The sequence below is a fragment of the Drosophila erecta genome, unplaced genomic scaffold, assembly GCF_003286155.1.
Source record: "Drosophila erecta strain 14021-0224.00,06,07 unplaced genomic scaffold, DereRS2 tig00000092-arrow-pilon, whole genome shotgun sequence".
NCBI lineage: Eukaryota > Metazoa > Arthropoda > Insecta > Diptera > Drosophilidae > Drosophila > Drosophila erecta.
Window position 1 is genome coordinate 15307409 of NW_020825207.1, and position 20349 is coordinate 15327757.

At 48.4% G+C, this 20349-nt stretch overlaps 2 protein-coding genes across 5 annotated transcripts in view; one reads left to right on the forward strand and one right to left on the reverse strand.

Moving 5' to 3' along the window:
- Positions 1–55: 55 nt before the first annotated feature.
- On the forward strand, positions 56–2250 carry LOC6546698 (protein MTO1 homolog, mitochondrial). Its single transcript, XM_001974478.3, has one exon. It carries the CDS (start codon positions 106–108, stop codon positions 2089–2091), a length of 1986 nt encoding a protein of 661 aa, XP_001974514.1. The 5' UTR covers positions 56–105; the 3' UTR covers positions 2092–2250.
- The window catches only part of LOC6546696, a 65016-nt gene continuing 46814 nt past the window's right edge, over positions 2148–20349 (reverse strand). For 3 of the 4 annotated variants that reach the window (XM_001974476.3, XM_026980959.1, XM_015156614.2), the window contains 2 exons: positions 6873–7637; positions 4421–6715 (listed from right to left, as the gene is read on the reverse strand). In XM_001974476.3, the coding sequence (XP_001974512.1) occupies positions 4716–6715; positions 6873–7637 (2765 nt within the window). In that variant the 3' untranslated portion in view covers positions 4421–4715. Of the gene's footprint in view, positions 4298–4420; positions 6716–6872; positions 7638–20349 lie in introns of those variants that run through there. The other variant, XM_015156613.2, reaches the window with a different exon arrangement.

Sequence of the window (20349 nt, forward strand, 5' to 3'; positions counted from 1 at the left end):
GATTGCGCACGCAACCAACCACCTATCGATATATCAACTACCGATTACACCGCTAGAACATGTGTTGTGCAACTCCAGTTGTTGTTATTGTTTGGTATTTTGAAAATGCTGCAGCTACGAAAAGCCGTGGTGCGCGGACTGGCTAGAAGGATTCGGCCCCCATCGAGATGTGCCCACAGCGCCGGTGCCGAGATCTACGACGTGGTGGTCATCGGGGGCGGACATGCCGGCACAGAAGCCTCGGCGGCCGCTGCTCGCATGGGATCCCGCACCCTGCTGCTAACCCACAAACTGGAGACTATTGGCGAGATGTCCTGCAACCCGTCGTTCGGTGGCATTGGCAAGGGTCACCTGATGCGCGAGGTGGACGCCCTGGATGGCGTGTGTGCCCGCTGTTGCGATGTTTCCGGAGTACACTACAAGGTGCTTAACAGAAGACGCGGCCCAGCCGTTTGGGGACCCAGGGCGCAGATCGATCGCCAGCTGTACAAAAAGGCTGTGCAGCAGGAACTGCACAGCACCCCCAATCTGGAGATTCGAGCAGCTGCCGTGGACAACCTGCTGATAGAGGATGAACAGGATACCGAAGCCCGCCGTTGTACCGGCGTCCTGTTGGCCAACGGAGAAGTGGTGCGCAGTCGATCCGTGGTGCTCACTACGGGCACATTCCTGCGGGCGCACATTAATATCGGACTCGAGGTGCGTCCGGCCGGCCGCATTGGAGACGCTCCAGCAAAAGCTCTGGGCGAGGCGATCGACAGATTAGGTTTTCGCATGGGGAGGTTGAAAACTGGAACTCCGCCTAGAATAGCAAAGAACAGTGTGGATTACTCTCAGCTTCAAAGGCACGAGGGTGATGATCCGCCTATGCCATTCTCCTTTCTCAACAAGGACGTTTGGCTGCCCGCCAAGGACCAACTACCCTGCTACCTCACCTACACCACACCAAAAGTCAGCGACATCGTCCGCGATAATCTTCATGTAAATCGCCATGTCACCGAGGAGATAACCGGCCCACGCTACTGCCCCTCGATTGAGTCAAAGATTCTGAGGTTCGGCGCGAAAGTCCATCAGGTGTGGTTGGAGCCAGAAGGTCTGGACAGTCCCTTAGTGTATCCCCAGGGAATCTCCTGCACGCTGCCCCACGATCAGCAAGTAGAGCTGGTCCATGCCATCCAGGGTCTGGAAAAGGCGGTAGTTGTCCAGCCCGGTTACGGAGTGGAGTACGATTTTATAGACCCCCGTGAGTTGTATCCCACACTGGAAACGAAGCGAGTGCCAGGACTCTTCTTTGCTGGCCAGATAAATGGAACTACAGGCTACGAAGAAGCGGCTGCCCAGGGAATAATAGCGGGAGCCAATGCAGCTGGAAAAACCAGACATGGCGACGGCAGGCAACTAACTATTAGTCGAACTGAGGGATACATAGGAGTGCTGATCGATGACCTCACCTCGTTAGGCACCAATGAACCCTACCGCATGTTTACTAGTCGGGCAGAGTTTCGGTTGTCACTTCGTCCGGACAATGCCGACATGCGTCTCACCAAAAAGGGCTACGAATTTGGACTTGTATCTTCAGATCGCTACCAGCACTTTCAGCAAACCGAGGAGAGATTGCAATCGGCCATTGAGTCGTTGCGGCAATTACGGAAGCACACTCACTTCTGGCGACAAGCACTTGATCTGCCCAAGGCCAAAGCTTCGGTGGAGAAAACGGCATTCGACATGCTGGGAATTCCGGCGGATAACATCACTATCGAGCAGCTAATCCAGATTCATCCCAACGAACTGAGCTGGCTGAAAGGAGAGCGTAACCTGGCCGAAAGGCTGAAAATCGAGGCTCTGTACTCGTTCTTTGTCGATGAACAGCAACGAGATGTGGAGGACGTGCGTCGTGAGGAGCGCCTATCCATTCCCGCCGACATTGATTACTTCTCAAAGTCGCTGAGCTTGTCCAACGAGGAGCGCCAGAAGCTGACGCTCATCCAGCCGCAGACGATAGCGGCGGCTAGTAGAATTCAAGGGGTAACTCCTTCGACAATTGTAAGGATTCTTAAGTACGTTAAAAAAGCTGAGGTAGCAAAAGCCTAGGTTAGGTTAACTAATACAAAATGTAGCTAAGAGATGATGTAATATTTTACCTTCCTCATACTTGACTATATCGCAGAGTCCCAAGCCAAAAATAACTTGCAAAGTACATCCTTAAGTAGAGTTTATTTCATAAAATCATAAATGCCTTATGTAAAGTTGCACAATATTGTTTAAATGTTTGTTTCGCATATCGTTTGCCACATGGTTGAACATTCGTACATATCTATTCTGCTGCGCGATTGTGTTGATATATACCCAACTATATGGTGTGGTCGTGTGAAGATCCGAGAAAGGAGCGTCCGACTGTCGAGATGTTGATCTTAGACCGATGGGGAATAGGTATCTCAGGACTTTGAGGTGTGTTAAATTCTGAATTCGGCTGTAAGATCAGTTTCCGGACAGACTGGAGCGTTCCTCTTTATGTCTATTGCTATTGTTTCGGTAGCTGTTGTATTTGGTTTTTGGTTTCGATTTTGTTTCGATTAGCTTACAGTTTAATGTTTTACACTTTGTATTCTGTTACACACACAACGAAGATTGAGGGGGAGTTACAATACAATTAATTTACGCTCGATCGAGTTGTTTTCTTTTGTTAAGGTTGTATTTGAAACTATTTTGCAGTAGTTAATTAGCTATCGCATGGCATTTGTGGTTACGTTACTAGATGCGCGCCAATCGATTTCAGTTATGTGTTTCATTCAAGAATCTATTATGATTAGTTATTAAAATATATTCATTTTCAGTTTTACTGGTACATACACATAGTTTTGTCAAAAGGAAAAGTCGACTTGCATATGGCGAAAATGGTTCGAAAGTGTCGAAGCGTATCGGTGTCCATATTCGGCAAGGACTCCATAACTTTCTGGTGTGTCCTGCTTCGGAAACGAGTTGAATCTTATAGTACAGGGCCTCAAATGTGGCTCATACGCAATGATTTTTGAGTTTTGGTTTGGTTTTTCATTTTTTTTGTTTTTATAATATCACAGATTGCTCGAGATTTATGCATTAAAATATATGTAAACCGTTACTTTGTTAGGCAATCTCAAACACAAAAGAAAAACTGGGAGGCAAGATAGAGGGGCAAAGATTAGAAACGGGAATGAAAACTAGGTCTATATATTTAAGAGTTTGCTTGCTTTTAGGGTATTGACTACTTACTATAAACATCAATTATAGTGCGGATACATAGTACTCTTGTTAATAGTACGTCTCCATTTGCTAGCTTGTATTTGGATTTGTGTCTCTGAAGATTGTGGCGAATGCGTTTCCCGATTTCAGCACTCTAAGTTCTCCGTACAAAATATTTGAAATTACAAAAATGAAAAAAGAAGAGTTTTAAGGGCCAAAGGGTGGCGTACAAAAGTTTTTTAATTTCGAAAAATAATTTCGTCCTTTCGCTGTTCACTACTAATCCATTCCAGAATATCTCCCTAGGTTTTTGATTTGATTTGTTATCTAAATTTCAGTTCCGTTTTCCCCACTTTGTATTCGAGTTACTTGTTCATACGTTTTCCATTTTTATTCGTACTCTCCAAATCACAATTATTAGCAATTAGCAATTTAAGAATAAAATATAGCTACCCAGTATGTTTGTATAATTTCCGTTTCTGTTGTGTATATATAAATTTCTTATCAGAATTTAGTCTAACTTTACAACTAGCATTAATATTTTCGGGCCGTGAACATTGCCACATGAAAACTACATCCAGAGTTCCATGCAAGTACGTACATACCTAAAACTCTTACAACTAACGTTTCGATTGAGAGTAATTACTTCACTTGGAATATGTCACATTATTTTACATTTTATGCAGTTACGATTTTTACACCAATTCAAAATGTCTAATTGTGGTAGAATTGTATTCAACTGGTTGGGTAAACATTAGATTGTAACACCGAGAGAAAACAAATATCTGATATCTGTTGTGGAATTTACATTGTATTATTTATAGTGGCCTCAAGTCTCATGCTGTTTTTTGGCCATTCGTCCCCGGCTACTCAGGGTAATCCTATAGCTTCAGGAACTCGTCCAGCATCCGCTTGCGCTGCTGGTGAAGAGCTTGCTCCGACAGCAAGTACATCCCAATGTCGCTGTAGTTTTTCATTAGTTAGTTATTGGAATTACTGAAGAGTTGGTGTCATAAGGCTGTTGCCTCCTCCGCGCTGTTGCTGCGACCCAGTCCTCCCAGCTGTGGTTTGCTGTCATCTGAAATACACCGAGTTGGACTGCTTTAATTGGGAAGTTTTTGGCGAGTTAGGAAGAAAGTTTGCCTTTTATGGATCGCAAAACCAATAGAACCAAGGGAAATAATAAGTATAATTCAAATAATTGTAAACAAAAATTATTTATTCAGGCCATTTCTAAAAGTATACGCTTCACATTTAAATAGAGAAATAATAATAACTAAGGATTAAAACGTTTAGAATTGGATCTAAGCGGCGCTGGCAATACATTACAATTTCTTGTATAAATTAAGATGCTCGACTATCAACTAAATTATCGCTTAGTATTATGTTACTGAAGGTAGATGTTAACTAGTTCCGATCCGATGCGACTTTCAAAACTTAAATTTAAGCGAACATACGCTTCACTAAACGGCCCACTCCCGCCAGGGGACCATTCATCATCTGGTGGGCTCGGCAGCGGACGTGGCGGCACTAGTGGACACCTCGTCGCTGGTCAGGGCCGGCGCTTTGCTGGCACTGCTGGTGCTGCTGCTGACCACCGGCGGCGGGGTGGTGCCACTGGTTGTAGAGGTCACCCCGCCGGAGGTAGACATTGTGTCTGGTGAGGCGACCATGGTCTTGGGAGGAGTCGGTGTCGGCGATACCGATAGCCTGGCCCGCTGCTTTTCCTCCCCTATGTCTGTCTTGGTTGTGGCAGTCGTGTCCGAGTCTAGAATCTTTGGGGTCTCCTCTTTGCATTTACCTGATGCTGCTGCGGCAGCACTGACCGCAGGCAGCGAGTTGTTTGCGTCCGATTGTGGACTGGCACTGCGCCGGGAAGAGTTTTCCGGGGAGCTGTCCGGATGGATGGGCTTGTCTGCAGCCGCATTCGGCGTGGCTGGCTTCTTTTCAAGCGCCACTGGCGGCGGAGAACTTTTGTGGCCGTCCTCTTTGATTGCCAAGTGCTCCTTGCTTTCTGTCTGCGATGCTCCATTTGATTCGGCGCCATTTACTTCGTGGTTTGTAGGCTGGCCACTGCTTGCGTTCGATGGCGCCTGGTTGCTCGAATTCGAATTTGACCCAGTCAAATCCAAGGTGGTGGGCTCATGGGTCACCGGAGTGGCTGCTTTGTCTATCATGGCCGATTGCTGGGCTGCAGCAGCCACCGCTGCAGCAATATGATGCCTCATGGCATGTGGACTGCCGCCCGCCCTGCCTCCGTTGGCCGAGGAAGATGGAGTGATTGGCGGCGTGATTTTGGGGGAGCTGGGCAGCGACAGGGGCTGCTGCTGGTGGGCAGCCGTTGGAGTCATTCCGCTGGCCGCCGCTGCAGCCGCATGCATGGCCGCCAAGTGCCCGTGGTGATAATAGTGGCCCATGTTGGGAATGTGGGAACTAGAGGTAGTGGGAGGCATTCCACTGCTGACACCACCGCTGGGCGTCGATGTGGGTACCTGATCCGCGCTAAGCTTTACAGATGATGTCAGGTTTAGGCTGGTGTGTGGCGATGACGCAGACAAACTGGAGCTGGCTGTGACGGGTATGGAGTTGCTCAGCCCTCCTCCGCCGGCCGAAGAGGTATGCGGTGGCAATTGGTGGGCCAGGGAGGCGGGATGGTGGGGCGACATATGCGGATGGCTGAGGTTCAGACTGTGCGGATGGGCACCGAGTCCCAGGGCAGCGGCTGAGAAGCCAGGATGCGTGAGCCCAGCAGCGCCCGGATGAGCCAATCCCATGGCCGCCTGCTGCAGGTGGTGCTGCAGATTGGGCCCGTGACCACCCAGTGGGGGAACACCTGGGAGCCCAGCCATGCCAAGATTAAGACCCATGGCTCCGTGGGGACTCTGCCGCTGGGCATTTGCTGCCGCTGCATGGTAGTGCGACATTCCGGGCAGGCCATGAAGTGCACCTGGGGGTCCTCGTAAACTCATATTTAGATGTGGAATCATGGAACCCAATAGGTTTCGGTTCAGTGGGGAGTACAACTGGTTCGAGTAATGGTGCGAGGCAGTCAGCAGTTGCTGTCGCTCCCGCTCGCGCTCTCGCTCCTCGTCCCGCAGCTTTCGTTCCCGTGCCTCCTTCTCGCGCTGCTCCTTCTCACGCTGCTCCCGCTCGCGCTGCTCCTTTTCCCGTTGCTCCTTTTCCCGCTGCTCCTTTTCGCGCTGCTCCCGCAGCTCACGCTCTTTTTCGCGCTGAATCTCTCGTTCGCGTTCCTCCTCCCTCGCCAATCGCGCCCTGTGCTCCTCCTCCAGCTTCATCCTGTCGTGCATCGCTGGCGAGATACCCAACGCTGCTCCGGGCATCATCGAGTAGAGGTGGGAGTACGGCGAGGCCATTTGGGGATACAGGGCAGCCGCATGGGGATGTGAGGGGTGCGCGCCGGCGGCACGAAATAGCTGGTATCTGTGCTCCAGGTAGAGCTGCTCCGTATACGGTAGACCAGCGGGGTTCAGAAAAGCTGAAATAAGTATGGTGATTAGAAAAGGTTCACTGGAATAATTGCGGAGGCTCGGACTATTTACATATACATTAATGTGCAATTTAGATATTAAATTGAAACCATTAAATGTGATCTATGTTAATATTCCATTATCAGCGTTAATCATTCTGCTAACCTGGCGGAATACCCGGCAGTCCGGCAAAGTGAGAGTAGGCCTCCAGCGGAAAGGCACCCGCCGGATGCATCAATCGCTCGTCAGATCTGTACGGCTGGAATCCGCTCCTGGCCAAGAGTTCCGGCTGGAGCGATGCTGTTTGTGGTGTGTGGCTCAAGCGCGCGATCTTCTCTGGCGGCTGTGGCGATGGAGGTGATCGCTTCTTGCTACTGGCCACTCGATCCTCGCCAGGTCGCTCGGATCCCACACGGCCTGCCACCGAGTTCAGCGAACCTGGGCCAGTAGACGACGGTGGTGGTCCTCCAGCTCCCGAAGTTGGCACACTCCTGTCTCCACCGACGTCCTCCTCCTTGATATCCGCTTGCTTGGCCAGCGTTCGCAGGGCGGCAGCAAAGGAGCCGCGACTACTGGCCGATGCGGCACCAATAGCACCTGGAGGCAAGCCCACTCCGGCTGCCAGTTGCTGCTGCACTGCAGCCGCCACCGCCTGCTGTTGGGCCTGTTGTTGGGCTTGATGTTGCTGTTGCTGCTGTTGATGCTGCTGGTGCTGATGTTGCTGCGGCGACGGGGTGCCAATGTGATTGCTGGGCAGGGCGTGGTTCAACAGGGCATTGCCGCCGGCGGACGATGGAACCGGACTGTTGGCCACCGAAGATCCCGGCAAGCCGCCGCCGCCGCCGCCAGGAGGTGTTTGCAGGTGGTGCGGCACGGGAATGTGCGGCGCCGGGCTGGTGGCTGGTCGCTTCTGTCCAGCCTTTGGTGGCACTGCAATGGAAAAGGAATGATTAGATCATATACTTGTATTGTAACTATAAAAAGTTTCCCAACTTGTGAAAGGAAGTGCATTTACAAAACTATGGTACTACAATTATTTCATCTTCACAAGAATATGATACATAAATAAATCGCATTGGAGAATTAACTCTGTGAGGCTCTTAACTCGGAGATGTACGCAGAAATAAGAAAAATATGATGTAAAAAGGAGCTCAGGGAGTTTCAAGAAATGCTCTTCGCCAAATGCACTCTGCATAAGCTCAGTGAAATCGGAGCAACCGATTTTACGGTCCTCTGTCTCTGTAATTCGAAACAGAACCAGGTTTCCTAGGGGATGAGGGCAGACTGAGTTCGTTCGAATTTCCTCTGCTAATATCTGATTGATGTCCGCGAGTTGTGTGACGGGCAGAAATTGCGCATACGCCTCGTTGCATTTGCGGCAATTTGCATACGTAGGCGACACGGTGGACCCCGGGTGACGTGTGGTGGGCCCGGGTGGGCGAGAGGTGCCACCGCCATCCCACCGCTCCATCAGGAGGAGCAGAAGCCAGAACAAGAGCAGTCACTCCATCGTCAGCAGGTTGACGCTGGTTGACGCTGGTTGAATGCAAATGGCGAAGGCTCGAAACTTGAATTTCGGACATGGTCCACTCAGCCATGCGAATCGAAAGTGGGGATGAGGGCGTACGATTCCGACTACGCAGTGCCACCACCTTTGTTCGCCTCCTTTCGGTGCCCACCACTTTTCCTTTGAGGGTCCTCCGCACGGCGCAAATTGCACGCCCAACGAATTTATCGATTCTTGTTACTCGTTTTCGGGTTGCCCGCTCCGAAATTGCTTTCAGATATGACAGCCACACCCCCGAGACCGCCCATTTCAGGTCGCCGAACCAGGAGAGAACTCCTGGCCAGTCCTCCTGCTGCTGCTGCTGCTGCTGCTTCTGCTGCTGCTGCTGCTCCTGCTTCTGCCGCTCCACCATCTCCGCTCGCATTCAATGCCGAATGGAATTTGCAACGACATCGAGGACAACGATGTTATGAGGCCGGCACGGCATGTATTTGGAAAACCATTTCGCTGGCTGGCTGGTCCTTTGTGGACCTTAAAGCTGCTCGGTCTCAAATGGAAGTTCGCATTGGTAGTGGTTTTTCCAGGGGCGGTACACGGTGAAGGTAGGTGGCAGGGCGTAGGTGGTGGCGAACTACATGCTGGATACTGTTTCGCTTCGAGAGCTTGGAGCTGCACATATTTCGGATTTTTGTGAAAATCAACAATTCAACAAAAATAGAGAACAACTTTTGTGGTTGGGTAAATATTATCACCTCGGTAGCCTTAGTTCTGCTTTGGGTTTTATTTATTTACTGGCTTTCCATCCGAGCGGAATCTGGCAGGCAGGCAGGCAGGCAGGAGAGCTCTTCGAGAGCTTTTATTAAATGAAGGAAAAATGCAACGAAGAATGCAGATGCATCACTGGCTTCGTCGTCATCATCATCACCACCACCACCACCACCATCACCATCAACAGCTTTTTCCAGTAGAACATCATGATAACGTCTGCTGCATAAGCTCATGGTTTAGAGCGTTTTGTGTCGTTTATGAAAATGGGCTGAGTGGAGGTTGGGATCTGGGGAACTATGTAGATGGCCGGGATATGGAAATGGGAGTGAAAATGTGCATGTGCATGTGCTGGCTGCTGCTGCTGCTGCTGCTGCTGCAGCGTGTGTATTTACCAAACTAAACCGAAATAATGCCCGAAACTGCAGTACCAACATCGATGTCGACGACTAGAACAATAAAATGCCGACGACTGCGAATGCGAATGAGTTGAGAGCAGAGCAGTCTGTGGGTGGGTAGGCTGGACTGGAATCTCACATGCCCATATCAACGTCCATACCTAAAACCCGGAACCTAACCCCCCGGACAAACCAAACAAAGCTCTTCGATGCCGATGACGATGATGCCAACGTTGACGTGGCTGGCCGTATTTGCCAGTTTGCCCAACTCAGCCTGTGGGCTCAGCCAAAACAGGGGAGATGGGTTATATTGGGTGGCTAGTTGGGTGGTATGGAAATGTAGCGGAGTATGCAGTGTATGCAGTGCAGGGAAAACTAGAGTAGAGTCCCTCGGCCTCTACCCTTTCCGATCCCCCGATCCCCCTTCCAACCCGACGCAGTGTTGTTTGCCATGAAATGCCTGTTTGTTTGCCTGGGTTTTGTGTACTTCAACATGGTCCCAGACCCCAGAGCCCAGTTTTAGTTCCAAACCTGACTCAGATGCCACACCCTGCAGCAAGCACCCACACACTGACACGCAGACACACACACACACACACACACACACACTGCCATGTGGAGATACTGCATTCGCATTGAGCGGCGATTTGCAGGCATCAGCGTTATTTGCCGAATTTAATCAGCGCACTGACACGAGAGCACCACAAGACTCGACTCCCGTACTCCCGTTTCCATCCGAAGTGCGGATATATCCCATGGCGAGCTTTTTTCGCCATGATAGTGCCTCTTAAAGCGCCCAGGAATGTGCAACGGTCCGTCACGCGGAACCGGATCCGATTCGAGGCACGGGGAACAGCCAGCCGGAACTGAAAGTGTAACTATCCCGGTGGGGCACGAACTAAACTCCCGCCGGTTTTTGGAAAAATGGACTACGTAGATACTGTTAGATACGTGTAGATACGATAGATACTGTTTCTCCAAAGTATAGTATTTAATAATTTGTAAATGAATAAATAAAGAATTCCCAATGGGCTACGTATGTACGTATGATGCCACGACTTCTGATTTACCTCGCACTAAAAACTGCAAGCCCTGCAAGCCACAGACAATTCTCCACAGCTAATTATTATTATAAAACCACCTTCCTGTCCTGCCCATTCCCACACATAATCGAGTTGAAATCTGCTCGGCAAGGGATTCCAACTGCAAATCTCACAACCATTGATTTATAACTCATTTATTAGCTGCCCCTTGGATGCGGGGTGTGTTGGCCAATGTTGGGAGGCTTATTCATTTCAGTTAATTTGGTCAGATGCAAATGTAATTTTGTAAAGTCAATTAAATGAACCTCAGAGTGCAGAAGTCCGTCCTTTGGTCGCTGCCCCGAAAAGCCCTTGACAGCCACATAATGCAAATCATAACTGCCAATAAATAAATGTTGAATAAATTATGCACAGAAACAATGCTCCACACTCTATATACGCATTGTTCTTGTTGCTGTGCGGCTGCTACTGTGGCATTTGTCACATTTTGCAGTTTGGTTCATTGCAACAAAATTGGTTTTCTCGCTTGGGTAAATTAAAATGTCACCGATTCCGAGAAAGGCGAAAATGCTAGCACCACCAACTGCACGCACCACTCAACCGCAAGTGGTGCCCCACCCATGCTGCCGCTCCCGCCCGCAGCCCATTATTGTACACATAAACACATGTTTCCATCCACATCCTCGTCGCGCTACCCATCTGCGTATGGAGATCCCCATATCCATGCCCATTCCCCCATTATTATGGTAAATTCGTAGGGGCTCATTCCGAATTTATGCCATTTCCCACCGCCCCCAGTTCGCTGTCCTTTGACCCCCACTTATGCATTCCGCTCCATGCCGAGGCATGGACGCACATACAAAGAGTGGAGTGGAGTAGCCGAAACCACCGAACATTCCTTGCCACAGAGAAATGTCGCCGGTCGCATGCGATTATTCCACCACAACTAATTACAGTGGCAAACGGAACACAGGACCTCCTCCTCCTCCTCCTCCTGCTCCACCTCATCCACCGGCCACTCCGCCTGAATTCGCCCACACATCCTGCTGCGCACCAGTGATGGTGCTCCTGCGGCCAGGACATGTTTAGGTCAGCCGCAGCACATTCGCATGGCGAAGTGCACTCACCCTGGCCATGAATAATTTATTTAATAAATACATTCACAATTAAATCAAATGCGAAATTGTGGCTCCCCCACTTTGCCTTTTATTCCGCCGTTTTGTTGAACTTTCGAGCGAGGTGGGTGAGCAGGGAGTATAATGAGCCGAAAGGGGATCCAAGTTATAGATAATTAATGCCACGGTGGTTGGCAATGGGACTTGTACTAGAAAATACTTCAGTCATAGCTCTCTGAATCACCTACAAAGTGCGAATTGGTATTGGCTTGAAACCCTTTGGAAACCAGATTCCTTTTATAGATTTATCCCTCCACTGTCTTGAAGAGTTTAAGAACGAGCGGAAAGTGAATTGATTTTTAAAGCCTATACTAAGGGTCGATTTTCGTTTGCAAAGTATAGAACGTTGAGCCGTAACCTTTCAACCCTAGGCCATATTGAAATCCTGGCAACAGTCACCGGTCCCATAGAAAATCGGAATCTTCGAGCTTAATTTACTTTCTCAATTTGCTCAGGAGGCGACGGCATGAAGCCCAACGTGTGGTGCACAAATGAATTATAAATTAAGTTTGATTCCATTCCAGTCGCTCCATCCTGCGTCCTGTATCCTGCATCCTGCGTCCTGTTCATGTCCTGCGGCTACCGTCCGGCTGGCGCACTGCAGCAAAGGAGGCCGTCAACTGGTCCTGCGGTTTCATATGCAATTATTTGCCGTTGCTCCTCGACAGCTCCTGGATCCCGAGCATCGTCCAGGGGACACGGCCCTTTTCCCGGGGCCACACTGAAAAGCGGATGGGCGGTGGGCTCCGGCCCTCGGCTCCCACTCAAGCCGTACAAGTGGCCGGAAGCTGGAGGAGGGTTCAGGGATGAGGGATGAGGGACGAGAGGAGTCCGATGCCTGCGAGTTTAGTTAGTTGGCAGCTGGAGCAGCAGCAGTGGCAGCAGCTCATGCATTAATTATTGCTGGTCTGTTGCGGTCGGAGTTTCCCAGTGGAGGTGCAGCCACAAAAGCCTAGCCTGGACACCATGGATACACAGGCAAAGGAGCTCAGTTTCAGGATGCGGACGTGGAGCTGGTAATTTCTCTTCCCCATATCGCAGAGCGTTGTGAATGGCTGCGGTCACGCCTCCATTAAACCGACGAAAACTACCTATCTAGGCGGGCTTGTAATATGATTTGGACCAAAATTCGATATCGGTGGTGAACGGTAGCGGGATGTGTACTGAACCAACAATATTATTAAGCAAACAAAGCAACTATAAATATGCATAATAATTCCATGCATCATCGGGCCGTTGCAGTTCCTGTTTGAACAGCACCGAGCACACACGTCCAAATATCCTCTATATATCCTGCTGACGCTTACGTGAGTCCTGAAGAATCGAATTTCATTTAGCAAATGGGCAGTCGGGTCATACATAATTATAAACTATCTCACTGGCTTTCAACTGGCGAGCTCTGCAGTTTCAATTCCAGTTATATTCGATGTTCTGACTTTAAAGTTCACGCTAATTACCGAGCCAAAATATAAGTTGTCGTTTAAAGTTATCCTTAAATCGAAACGAACTTCGATTTGTGCCTCTTCCCATTGCCCCGTTTTCTAGCTGTGTAGCCAACACAGAGCTCATTTTAATTAATTGGAAAAGCAAAAGCATTTCAGCAATTTTGTCTACAAGACGGCAAATATCGCCCCACAGCATTCCGGCACGCACAGCCAGTTCTTTTGGTCGCCGGAGGACGGAGGACTCTGGGTGGCTGAGTGCCAGGATGCCCGGATGCCAGGACATGGAGGTAAACGGCCGGGGCAGAGGCACTGGAACAGGATACGGATACGGATACGACGCAGGATGCAGGAGCCTGCACCGGGCAAGAAAAATGTTTGCAAACTTTTCGGTTCGCATTCGTACACAATTTAAATAGTTCGCAGTCACATTCCGGCCCGAAAGCACACACTCCGGCTGCAGCTCCCCTTGCGGACCATAAACAAGTGCCGGGAATCACGAACACAATGGAGAATGCCAGTAGCAGGAGCCACTTCCACATCCTCTTCCTCATCGCCATCCCGTTCGCCTTGGCAATGCAAGAAACTGTCCTGCCCTGCGTCTGCCGTTGCCAGGAGCTGGAGAACAATGTCTGAAGGCATGGCCAGAATGAAGGAATTCCACACTGGAAATTCCCAGCACGCGCGCAAGAAATGCACAACTCCATAGCATTCCAAGTGCAGAACGCATTCAAGGCGGTCATAAATGAAATTCCATCCACACTCGGCGGGCAGCAGGCAAATTGAGGCGCTCGCAGCAGGTGCAATAGATCCCACATTTAGTTACTCCAGTTCGGGCGGGATTATCGTTCGCCTGAAATCGCCAGGATTCTCCAGAAGTACAAAAAGTAGATGCTAAAACACATCCCTTGGAAAGGATTTCCAATTAAATCGCTCAAATCGCTCTGCAAGAGAAGAAGTTCTGGGCGACAGACGGCTCAAGTGGCAGAAACGGCAGCCATATGCCGAGGACACTGCCAAGAAAGGGGCCAGGAAATGAATAAGGATGCATCTACATATGTCCGTCTGTGTGCGTGCCTGCAGAAAGGACATGCCTCAAAGGAGACGGAGCAAAGACACTTGACTGCGAGTGTGGGTGATACACATATCCTCTTGTGCCGAGTCGACTCATTCGAGTTGAGCCCACCTCACGTCCTCACACGCGAGTCCTTTGCAGGGGAGTGTCCTACGAGTGCCTCGTCGTAGCTCAAAGGCACAAGTGCCAGGCGAACTGGCACCGGTGTACAGACCCCAATTAGTCCTTTGCCTGCCTGCGGCTCGGATAATACTTACAGTAAACGACATTTGGTCAATGTGAACTAACTAATCGTACTGCAAATTGAATTGTTCGGGTCACTCACCTGCAAGAAAGAAAAGAAGAAAAACGTTAGTGGGTTGGTTTTTGCATGTGAATAACTCTATACTTAATCAAATATTTCGTCTGGTTATTAAAAAAAACGATTGTATTATTTAAGTAATCCATTATTTTACGATAAATAATATGCGTTTATATAAAACATTGCTCTTGCTAAAATTGGTATTGCATTATAATTCATAAACCTCAAAGTCAAGTTAGGCGGCGTAATAAATCAAACGATTTTTACCCGGCTCAATGAAATTTGTTGCCAGTTTAGTTGCTCATGTAATATGAGCAGCAAAAAAGTGACAGAAAAAGTAGTTCAAGTTAAGTTGTCCCTGGGAAATCTGGGTAGCGTAACTGATGGATTAGCAGCATCATCATCATAAAAGGGAACCCACTCTGATTAAGTCCCGCAACTAATTCCGCAAAGTCCTGGCAACTGTTTCACAGGATTTCCGACGACTTGAATTGGTTTCCCTTTTCACGGCCACACTCATCCCCCATCCCATGCGATTCCAACCCAGCAGCATCTCTTTTGTGATGCATTGAAATGCCTAATTTTGGTCGTAAGCGATATGAAAATGGGGTTGCAAGCCGGAGGCCCCGCACCCAAATCCAAGCCATCCCATTCCAGCCCAAACAATCCGGGCGATCCCATTCAGACCAGCAAAGGCGACAACTGACGACGAGCACTTTGTTAATCCCGTATTTATGCGCAATTACGTATTTTTCGCATTAGTCAGCCAAGCAGTCAGCTTTTGGCCGAGTCGAGACGGATGGCGGGCGGATTTAGGAATTGGGTTCCAGTCTCTGTCTCCGTCTCCGTCTCCTTCTGAGTTTCAGTCTGATTCTCGGCTAAGGGATGTTGTCCGCTTGCTGCCTTTGTGGGCTCTTGTCCTTTATGGGCCACGCCAGGCCAACCCCCCGCATTTTGCACGCCCCGCCCTTTGCACCCTTGCCCTCGCAGTTGATCCTTTTATTTCGCATTTTCCCTTTTTTCCACAGCGTGTTTTGTGTTGCTGCCATAGAGCAACCATGTTGTGGCCGCCTTTTCTTGGCTTAGCTGTGTCCTCCGCCTTTGTTGCTCCTTGCTCCTCGCTTCTGGCTCCTGTCCCTTTCCTTCGCTTACCTTCCCGCCCCGCCCCTCCCCTTCCATCCCAAGCCCAATCCTCAATCGTTCCAGGGAAAGGCGCTGCTCGGGTCTCGCCTCCGCCAGCTGTCCCTGGACCGCCCATCCTTCTGCCTGTCTGACCCCCCGTTGGCCTCTCAATCCCTCACCCTCACTCTTCCACGGGCTACGGGTCTTATCCTCCTTTATCCTCCGTCCGTCGTCTTGAGTCATTTACTTTTTACTGCCGCATAATATTGTCCCGATTAGCACAAACACAACGTTTTACCACAAAATCATCATCATTAGTGACGCTAACGCAAATGCTCCGGCTCAGTCGCAGGATCTGGCCCTCGGAGCCCTGTTTTCGGCACAGTGGCTCAGGTAGAACAGTTGGTAACACCTTATAACAATTTTTAAATAGGCATCAGAAAGAAAGAAAGAAGGTTCGAGTGTGATTATAATGTTGGAAAAGGATACACAGAACTTATTTTGGTAACCGAAAGCTATGCGAATTGAAAGTTTCGTTCTAAACTTAGTTAGACCTAAAGCTTTGGCACACACTTGTTTTCATTTTGTTTGGTTTGTCGTCCATTTGAAATGTTTTTTAAAATTCGAAACCATAGCTTGCAAGTACTAAAAAAAAGTGTTTATAATTACTGCAATGATTGTTTGTATTTTTATTGACGAAACATGATTTACTGCCCACTGTGCCGAGAAGCAACAAAGCAGAAGCACGGCTGGAATGGCCAAGGACGTCGCAAAGGAGGATAAGGAGGCGTCTGGGCAGGGGGCGGGACGGAAGGCAGCCGTAAAATAAGCAGCAGGCAGAATGGCTGGCAAGGCGTCTATTATGCGAAGGCATCATTTAAGGGGATTATTTTATTTGGGCTCTAAACAATAAAGTGGGTTTATTAAAGGCACGCTCCCCACGCCCGCATGCCCGCAGAGGAGTCCCCCCAATCCCTAGACCCCCTGTACACTCCACCCCTCTGTCTGACTTTATGTGCGAGTTCGGATCAAGGATGAGTGGGGTTTGGGGGGTGGCGCAAGACGAAGGACGAAGGATGTCTGTGCACAAAAGATGTTGCGCTATAAAAGTGCAAAAATGTGTTTTCCCTCTTCACGGTGCCCTGCCCCCTGATCTGCTACTCCGGCAGGATGCCTCCCACAAAGCCCCTTGCTCCTTTCAGCTCCTTTGCTCCTTCATTATTTCCGCTGCTGTTTGTACAGTTGCGCGAAGCGAGCGACGCCTTGCAGCAAGTGCGCCTTGGCTTGGCTTTATCCCTTTCTTTCAGCCAGCTTTTTTCCCGTTTTTGGAATTTGCCATAGCCCGAGGAGCCTTTTTGTGTGTGGCATGGATTTTAAATTAAGTTTTAATATTCATACTGAGACGCAGTGAGTCCGCTTTAGCTCTCGCCATTTTTCAGGGCCCAGACAAACACAGCAGGACCGCAAACAGCTTCGATTATACAAGAGTTTGAGCAGTCAGCAGTGAGCAGTGAGCGGTATTTTACTGCTCAACACATTAGACAGGACTTAGCCGCAGGATGAGCAGGACGAAATAAAGTGCAAGCTCAGCTGAGCTCAGCGCTTGGAAATCGCATTATTAGACGAAAAGCTGATTAGCCAAAACGGGACAAAACGTAATTCTCGTTGTTTAGAGTTGTGGTCAACAGAAATTAATTTCTGCCTTTCAGAGCAGTTGCTCTCTGCAACGTTTATGTGGAATATGTATATACTCATATGCTGAAAAGTCGCTAAATGAAACTTTGGAAACAAAGCACTTACAAATCGTTTATAAATTTTGGTGTGTTATAAATCATTAGAGCTTTGCATAGGGCAACACTAACTCCCAGCGCTGGACTAGAAAACTTCCCGCAAATTAGATCAGATTGCTTTTAACCAAGAGGAAGGCAAATAATAGAAGACTATTGAAAACTCCTTGGCAGCAACTTCCTTTAACACCAGAGTAACCGAAAAGTTCCAAAGAAGATTGTGAAGTGAGGCGAGGAAAACTTTGCGACGACATATTCTTGGCAGGATGAATGTGGCCGTTTCCACCCCAGGGCGTAGCAGAAAGGTTAAGCGAAACGAACTCGCACTGATGGGCGGCCGACATGGGTTAAGAGGTTACGGGTCAATGGGGGCGTGCCTGCAGGCCACAAAATGAAAAGTTTTTCCACAAAACTTTCATACATAGACAGAGACAGAGACAGAGAAACTGTGAGGCTGTGAGCCTGTGAGTCGGAAATCTCCATAAGCAAACAAACGATTTTTGGCAAATACTTTTGCCGTATTAAAATTTGTGCAGCATGTCCTTTCTTTTTGGTCCCAAGCCGAGTGCGTGTGTGTGTGTGCGACTGTGTGTGGTTAAGTGTGCTTCTTGAACACAAACACGTCCTGTGGTCGTCCTGATGGTGGTGGGCGTGTCCTTCTGCGGCTGGCTTTTTAGTGTCAAAAGCTGTCGCCCTGCCGTGTCTCCAGTGCCAAACAGTGCCACACAAGCTGCCCGGGGCACCGAGGAGGGCAGGAGTTATAGAGGAGGTTGTGCCCGAAAAAGGTGCAGATGTCGTCCTAAATGCTGCCAAACGACAACAGCATGTTAATGACTCTGACCCCTTTGCCCGAGGACAAGCACGAGCACGAGGATGAGGAGGAGCACGAAAGAGCCGAAAACAGGAGCTGGAGGATCCTTTGGGTGAGTCTGGTCACTTCATGTCTTGTCTTGTCTGAGCTGCTTAAGTAATTGGCATACAAATTTACTCACTCACCCGGTCGGATACCCATTCCCCACTTCCCCATTCGAATTCCCCCTTGAAATTCCCCGAGGTGGCTCGTTAATGTCTTTCCTTCGCAGGATTGCCTTGTCATTTAGCTGCTCCTCTTTGGCCGGAGTTTGTACATTAATTTCCAATCCCCCGAAAATCCATGTTGCAACACTCAAACGCACAGCTGCCAGGCTGACATTTTAATTGAATGTCTGTGCGTGTGAGCAAGAGATACTTTTATGTGCGGGTTGCGGGTTGCCTTGTACAGATACAGATACAAATTGCTTGAGTGTTTGGGTAATTCTCAAAGTGCGAAGAGTTTATTGTAATCGCTACTTAGTTGGGGGCCCTTCCTCTAATTCAGACATTTCCTCAACAGCAGAAAAATAGAATAATATAGTGCCTCAACATTTGTTTGTTATTTCAATTTTATAGCCTTCACCGAAACATTTCCTTCGGTGGTTCGATGGGGGAAAAAGATGCTTTTTCGAAGTGAAGCACACATGTGCCGGCCACTGTTTACACAAATTATTATCATTTCAATGCGATTTTCAATGCGTTTATTGCCGTTGCTGGGCAAATATTGATTTTGGCCCCGGACAAGACAAAACACAGAAACAGAACGGAATCAGACAGACGATAAGGGATTCCAGACCAACAATTCGCTTCGACGACTGACATTTGACCAACAAGTCAATTGTGTATTATTTTTGGGAATTAATAATGCGTTCGACAACGTTTATTTGTTCGCCTCTAATTCAATTTGCCACAAAAATAGCACAAAAATAACTGCAAAATTAATTTTGTGTTTTGCCATTGGCATCTCTCATGTGGCTTATTTACACTGACGGACAAATGAATTACAAAATGTGTGTATTTGACACGGGTATATGAACATGGGGGGCGTAATAATGCCTCTGCAGTTGTGCAAAATCAAATGAATGCGGCTTATTTAAAGTTTAATTAACTCTGTTAAGGCTAAGTCCATAATTAAATGAATATTCATGCAAATGCAGGCGAGAGCAATTCCATGAATATTTACTGGCCGAATGCTTCGAATTGCCCCCATCCACCGCCCCATTTTCCTTGCACCTCCTCCTCGGGATCGGAAAACGTGTTGAGAGTTCTCGATTCTCGGTGTGTGGGATTTGCTGTTCGTGAAAGACAATTTACAAGGTGATAATTTCCCCACGGCAGCGCTAAAACAACATCCAAGATCGTTGGAAAAACAAACAGAGGAGCTGCAACAGCTGCCGTGGCAGCCAAAACAAATAACTTTGATCTGACATTTCCACCATCAGCCATCAGCCAGCCGCTATCAACTATCAACTATCAGCTGTGCGTGTCAGCAAATTAATCAATTCCGATCGCTTCGTGTTTATGCTTGTTTTCCCGCTCCTAAGTGACGCGATCCCATTCTCATTTTCAATTCCCATTTTCCACATCCATTTCCTCCCCAGCGGTAATCCCCCGAAGAGATCTTTCCTCCGGGGAACGAATTTGCTGTGCGTGTTGACATTTAATTGCCGGCCTAGAGCCTCGATGTCAAAATAAATAGATGAAAATTAAACGAACCTATTGGTTGTTGGGCAACCTCCGTCCCGGTCCATCTTTCACTATTTTTATGGAATTCTATATTGGTCGGCATAGATGGGGGGCTGAGATATTTTCGGATACACGCACTACTCAAAACATCAGCGACAATTAATGCCAAAGCACTTTTAGCGCTGAAATTGAAATTTTATTGGTGTTCAAGGTGGCGGGGGATTACATTAGACGGGTGAAAAGTTGATGGTTTTTGAGAGCTTTAGAGGCGCAGTTCAATTTATGTGCTTGACAGGAGCTTATGTTGATAACTATGCAGAGATATTTGTAGCAGTGCAGGCTTTTTATGATCACATTATGACCACACAGGCATTATAAATTTAGAAGACTAAAACCAACCAAGTGGTAATATGTATAAAAGTGGAGCAACGGATCACAATATAGTTTCAATGAATTCGTTGTAAATTCTTTTTGAATAGTGTACAACTC